Genomic DNA, 7069 nt, shown 5'->3' on the forward strand with positions numbered 1-7069 from the left:
ATCAAGTTCCAGTAGTGAATATGAAATAAAAACAAACTACACTCTTTTGGCAGTGGTTGTGGTTGTGTGAGAGATGGGATCGGAGGCGGGGTATCAAGGTTACTAGCAGACTTTTATTTAGCATCTGAAAACATTGTACAACATTCATGCCGGGAAGCCGAAGACCACCGGCGGAACACCGCGAAGTCTGGTTCACTAAAATGTCGTGGCAGAACAATACTCCACCCACGTAGATCCGTGGGTGAAAATTGTCAATCACCACAGTGACACATTAACAACAACTGCACTAATTTTGGCAGTGTAACATTAAACAGAGCCTACGCGCTTTGGAAGTCAACAATTAGATAAATAATAAATGTCAGACTGACTGAAGACAACAAACTATTTTCAGCAATCAATCTGTTTAGTTGACTCTGGGTGACATGTGAGGGATATACAAAAATCGTTTTTGGCTGTTTAGATGGCTGTTGGCTCATCTGGGTCACTGCCCGGTGGTCTTCTCGGCGTCAGTTTTATAGCCCCATGTACATTACTAGGAGGGGGGGGGGGGGGGGGGGGGGGGGGGGGGCTTCAGGAGATTGGCATTGCTGTATTCATGTGGCACAATGCTTTCTGTCTGCACACAGTTTACATTTGACCGTAATATGTTGTGCGTCCCTTTCTCCCACAAATTGAAATATCCTGGTCTTATATCTCCAATTCGTAAATGCGACTGCTGCTCTCGCTGATACTTGCATCTCCCATAGTGTGTGTGCTGGTGGTGGGTGTTGCCGTGTATGTTGTGGGTTAGCAAGTGTTTGGTGTGTCTGTGTATTTTCCTCCATAAGGCAAGACCGCCCAACTCTTGTTCTCTGATTGGGCTTACCTGAATATTACCCCGGCGTCTAACCAATCATCACTCCTCTGGTCACGTTCACTTTTCCATGGTACTGTGAGAGGACATCGCTGTATTCGCCTGTAAATTACATCCGCAGGGAGATTCGGTTCAGTTGGATCACATAATGGGAATAGGTAACTAGTAAAGTTATTAGTTACCGCAAAAGGTAGTTGTGTGCGTTAGTTTGTAACACGTTAGTACCAACACTGAAACACACAACTGAGGCACCTGAGAGCTGCCGTTTCATTCAGACTGTTTAAAAAAAAAAACGGTCTGATTTTAAAAAAGCAACGGTCTGATTTTAACAACTCAATGTGTGATTGTTATAGCAGTAATATTAGACACTAATAATACAGTAAACTAATAACACTGTACATATTATTGTTTGCCCGTGGGATTAGGATTATCGGTAGTGAGAGCCGTGCTGCATTTTCCTCCGGTCGGATGTGATATAAAAACAAAGCGATTATTTTTGTTGTTGTAAACTCACGTGGATTAAACTACATGTATTAGTGCATTCATTTCAATTCGCGAACATAAGCATTAAATGATCGTGAGGATGATGATTGAAAATCGTTGCTTTGAGCCGGGCTGCATTTCCTGATGAAAAAACATAGCGATGGTTTTGTACTTACACCTACATGAATTAACAACATTATTTTGTTAAATAAAAACATGGTGATGTTTTGTAAATGATTACTTGTCTCTTATTTAGCACAGAATATGATCCTATCCGTGACATATGGATCTTAACAAATATCCGCTATATCAGATACCTGTAGATCTATCAGCTTATTTCACATGAGTTCCAGTGTGGCAGCTTTTCACGGCTCCCCCTGGTGGATCCATGATCCATTGCAGCTGGTTTCATTAAAATTACATTTATTTATCAAGGGGGCGTATCAGGTCCTGCTGGGGGGTTTTCCTTTTCAGCAGGGGCCCACCCCGTGTAGATCACGGACTCGCACGGGTAGGCGTCTGAAATGAAGTGCTACATCTGTATGACAATAATATCTATAAACATTTCACCACACTTACTGCAGTCATATGATATATTTGCATTGCCCCCCTGCTATTTTTATTATCTCTTTGTTGTTTGTGTTTATCTATTTTTAAATTTGGCCTGGTCAATCTGCTCCCATCAATGTTCATCTTCTCCATTTGCTGCAGTGATGTCACCAAAATGTCGATTTAAAAGTTCAGAGGATCAACTTTTAGGGCTCGGGACAGTCATTGGCTGGATAAAATAGTTTTATAATAGTGTTTAGTTGTCTTTGCTCGAGATGCTGCTCATTTAATTTGATTGGGTATTTGCTAAGATGGTATTTATTTTAAAGGAGATATCAAGCAGTCACCATAAACAATGTGGATAATACCATACAGCACAAAATTAAATGCTTTCTAAAGAAAACATTGAGATTAAACACCTTCGTGGATACTGTTACCAACCAAACCGCTGGTAAGGATAATGCAGTTTTAACTTTGAGAGGGTCAAAAGGAAAACAAATCTTAAGTTATGAAGCTTTTTGTGTTTGTTTGTTCTTGAATTTATACCATCCCCTGTAGAACACAATCTTTCAGGATCTCAAGCATGTTTCTGAAAGGATTACTAAATAAGAATAAGTGCAAAGTAGAATAAGTGAAAAATATTAAGAAAAACAAATAAGAATATCCAGTTAACCTTAAATACAAATAATAGTTAAGAACATCATATTTGACAAAGAGTAAGAAGATTTGCATATTTATAAAGTAAATTACCTCCTTTTGAGTAAATTATGGTACAACATTTTTTTTGTTGTTGACAACAGCCAATAATCAACATGATGACACCTGATATACTGAACTCCATTCACTTCTTATACATTCTATGATACTGACTCAATCTTTGTCGTGCTTCTATTAAGAAAAGGTTTGTGGTCTTGCAAAAATCGAAAAAGATTTGAAGGACAAGGCATGATATGTTTGAAACCAAAAGCTTGGAAACTAAAATCTCCAGTCAATTTTTTCACCTAGAAACTCCTTCCACAGCACAAATAAACACACTTCATTCAAAGCTTACCCAACAGCCAAACATTCTGAATTGTACAGGCTAACACACCTGAGTTCAAATGAATATCATCACACATGCACTTAATTGTCTCGTATTTACTTTAAAAGACTGACTTACGCCAAATGTATTCAAAGACCTGTTTCACAGCTGACAAACGCTGCCAGTTTAGTATCACACTCTCTTGATATTCCAATTTCTTTTTAAAGAATTAATGTGTGTGTGTGTGTGTGTGTATGTGTGCACCTGCACTTCAGGCTCTACGGGGCATCCTGTGGCAAGAGGTTTTCTACAGGCTAAGGCTGTGGGAGTTCCTGCAGGTCAGCGTGGATGAAGCTGTGGAGCAGTTCAGAGAGCTACTGCAGGCTGGTGAGAACAAATATTTGTATCACACAACCTTTACAAAATAATTTTTCATTATGAACTTAAACACGATCATGTGATTATTTAATTGAGTTATTTATTAAGGGGAAAGGTGCATTTTAATGGTTACGGTGTTAGTCGAAACGGAAAAATTGAGATGATAATAACACCTGTTATAGAAGGTATATTATATTGCCTGTTTTTTAAATACCATGATGACCATACTATGATTATTTTTTTAATGATTCTGTCTTTTTGTCTTATGGACAAAATACCAGATGCATACAAATGAATATTCCGAGTGCTGATATGCCGTGTGTATTGATCTTTCTTTATCCAGGTAGATTAGGTGGCAAGTCAGCGTCAAGTTCAGATTTTAAGAAGCAGCTGACGATAGTGCAGGACCCTCAACGCAGACGCTTTGGAAACACAGTGGACATGAACTCTGCCTTTGATATTTTCACACCTCACAGGTGACCTTTTGCCTTAACAAACTGGACTTTATTTTTTGATGTGACTCGGACATCAAGGTTGGATACTGGGATCAAGATTTTACAGAGTAATAAAAATATCAACTTTTTTGTTGATGATTCTGTGTGGTGAAATATGTTTTAGAATATGTATTAACAAAGTGTCTTGAAAATATTTAAATCAAATCTGTCCATGCAGCAGATTTTGATTTACAACCAAATATCCCCGATTTTTGTCTTTTTTTCAATCATACCATTTGTGGCACGAAATCCTGGAAAAATAGGATATTCTGTAGTCAGTGTTTAAACTGACCACTTCTTTGCTATTTTGGTGACGGTCGACCTTCTGAAGGTGCAGCATTCACATCTGCCAGATACCTTCACTCTTAGTAAAGTCAACGCATTTTGAAGTTTAATAAATGAGGCCCCTGGTCTTTAAAAGTGTTTGAACAACTCAAGCTACAATAAAAAACAATCGCACTAATTGATCCTTAGGCTCATAACAAAAAAATGTGTTTTTCATGATGTTATTCGGCCAAGAGTTAATTATGGCTTACTTCTCTCACTTCCTTCTCTGTTTCCAGTATGAGCCGATCAGACATCCAGGAGTGTTGTCTCTGTTTCAGAAAGGGACTAGAGGAGATGAACTTGGATTTGTACAAAGAGATGAACGACCATGCCAAGCAGGTGTGTGTGTGTGTGTGTGTGTGTGTGTGTGTGTGTGTGTGTGTGTGTGTGTGTGTGTGTGTGTGTGTGTGTGTGTGTGTGTGTGTGTGTGTGTGTGTGTGTGTGTGTGTGTGTGTGTGTGTGTGTGTGTGTTTGTCTTCTTTAAGAGTTGATTATAATTCACATTATTAATTTAACTATTCAAAGTCAAATTCAAAGATATTAAATAAAAGGTAGTGGAGTAAAAGTACAAGATTTACCTCTGAATTGTGGGGTAAAGTACTAGTACCTCAAAATGCTACTTAAGTAAAGTATTTACAGTATATAAATGTAATTTTAGTTACACAACTGCGTGTTATCAGTTAGTTGATAGTCTTTTTGTCAGTCTGACATCCCTCAGTCTGAGAAATACCCAGATTTTTGTATCGATGTAGAGAAGAGGGAACCTCTCAGCAAGATGAAGGAGTGTGTGTGTGTGTGTGTGTGTGTGTGTGTGTGTGTGTGTGTGTGTGTGTGTGTGTGTGTGTGTGTGTGTGTGTGTGTGTGTGTGTGTGTGTGTGTGTGTGTGTTTCGAGTGGTTTGGTCAGAAGATCAGATTTATTTTCAACTCATTTATTGCCAAATTTATTTTTGATTCAGTACCCCACCCACTGCTCTCTTATCTCCACAGGCAACTAACTGCATTGTGGGAAATGTATTTTACGAGCGTATTTGTGATCAGGGGCCTAAACTGGGTCCTATCACAAGGAAGTACCCTCTCTGTTCCAGGTATATAGGCTTTCCAACCTTCTTACTTATCATAGTCACCATGTGAAACATTTATGGAAACATTTTATAGAATATCATAAATGTAAGAGTCTCGCTGTTAATTGTTAACTTAAATAATTCTTAGATTTTTAAAGACATGTATTTTTATTTAAAGTTTTTATAAAACCATTTTGTATACTATATTTTTATCAACATCTTAAAGTATGTAACTTTGCCTCCTCCAGGTATTTCATTTTCCAATTTAAAGAATTAACCTTTGATGAAGAAATGCAGCTGATGGAGCAGAAGGAGAAGGCGTGTCACTTTCTGGCCCATGATGGCTTTGTGGAAGGAAATGACATGCCTTGGAACTTAGCAGAACCAGGTAAACAAACATGTTGCAGCAGTAGAGCTAGCAATATGGAGAAAATCACATATTACAATATTTGTGACCAAATACCTCAACATTGATATTGCAACAATATTATATTGTTGACTTTATGGTTTCACAAAAACATTTAACCTAATAACATCAAAATAATTATGGTAGGTAGGTAATGGAAAACGTAATGGGAAACGTAGAACCGTCAGTAGGTTCAAAACACACCTTTAAACCAGGAAAAGACGATGTTCATATTATATTACAATATTTGAAATCTAAGAGAAACAGAGAAAATTAGTTATTTTCCATGTAATACATATCTGGGGAATGGCTTTTTTAAATTGTTATAACAGTCTTGAATATGTCAAAGATTAGCAACAAAATAGATTTTTCTGCATTATTAGTTTTTCCACAAAATAAGATTGAACAAAAAACTCCCACATTAGTCATTCGGGATAAAAATGTCCACTTCCAAAAACTGCTATAAAATGGGGGAGTAAAATCTACTTCAGTCCTGATCAAAAATACCAAATATTGAATTATTTTCAGGATTGTAACCCTTTAAATGCCAGTTTGAAACCATGAATTTGCATTTTCTATGAAAAATGTGCACAAAAAGGCAGTTCATTTCCATATAATAAATGTTGGAGGGGTGGCTTTTCTTTTATCAGAGTCTTGGATATGTCAAAGATTAGCAACAACATTGATTTTGGTGCATCATTAGTTTTTGCACAGAATCAGCTTAAACAAAAAACTCCCACATTAGCCAATCGCGGACAAACATGTCCCATTCACTCCCATTATAACCACATCTTTTGATCTCTAATCCATACCGGTATATAATCATGCATTTTGTAATGTCAGGGTTTTATTTTGGAGGAAACTAGTTCAATTTGTAATTTTTACTGTATATCACCAGATGTGACATTTTACCATAGAAGTTATGGGCTGCATGAGCAGATACCTCTTGTCCCACAGAGAAGCGCCTCTTCATTTTACCTGCTTGTTGCGTATCACAGGAATGAAATGACCAGCCAGCCAAACTACACATATTCGTAGCGTTGGCTTTGCATGGAGTGCATGTATGGCTGTGTATGTCTGTTTGCTAAAGAGACATTATCAAAGGACTTTGAAGTTCCAAANCTTACTGCTTGTTGCGTATCACAGGAATGAAATGACCAGCCTGCCAAACTACACATATTTGAAGCTTTGGCTTTGCAGCAGGTGTTTTTATTTACTTGAAGGAGTGTATGTATGGCTGTGTATGTCTGTTTGCTAAAGAGACATTATCAAAGGACTTTGAAGTTCCAAACCATTCAAAACATGGAGGTCAAGCTGGGTCAAGATCATACATCTGTTTACCTCAAAGACACATGAAACAGCACAAATGAAAAACAAAACGCCATGAGAGCACACTTAGTCCTGTCTCCTTCTCTCTCACACACACACACACACACACACACACACACACACACACACACACACACACACACACACACACACACACACACACACAC

The 7069-nt window shown here is 37.8% G+C and overlaps 1 protein-coding gene across 1 annotated transcript in view; it reads left to right on the forward strand.

The window, feature by feature from the left end:
• The window catches only part of LOC104953158 (glycogen debranching enzyme-like), a 24296-nt gene that overhangs the window by 14562 nt on the left and 2665 nt on the right, over positions 1 to 7069 (forward strand). Inside the window, exons 2-6 of the mRNA XM_010780083.1 lie at positions 3182 to 3293; positions 3628 to 3760; positions 4342 to 4444; positions 5094 to 5191; positions 5416 to 5555. Of these exons, the coding sequence (XP_010778385.1) occupies positions 3182 to 3293; positions 3628 to 3760; positions 4342 to 4444; positions 5094 to 5191; positions 5416 to 5555 (586 nt within the window). The remainder of the gene's footprint in view (positions 1 to 3181; positions 3294 to 3627; positions 3761 to 4341; positions 4445 to 5093; positions 5192 to 5415; positions 5556 to 7069) is intronic.

Source organism: Notothenia coriiceps, unplaced genomic scaffold, assembly GCF_000735185.1.
Source record: "Notothenia coriiceps isolate Sejong01 unplaced genomic scaffold, NC01 NC01_scaffold00021192, whole genome shotgun sequence".
In the NCBI taxonomy this organism is placed as follows: Eukaryota; Metazoa; Chordata; class Actinopteri; order Perciformes; family Nototheniidae; genus Notothenia; species Notothenia coriiceps.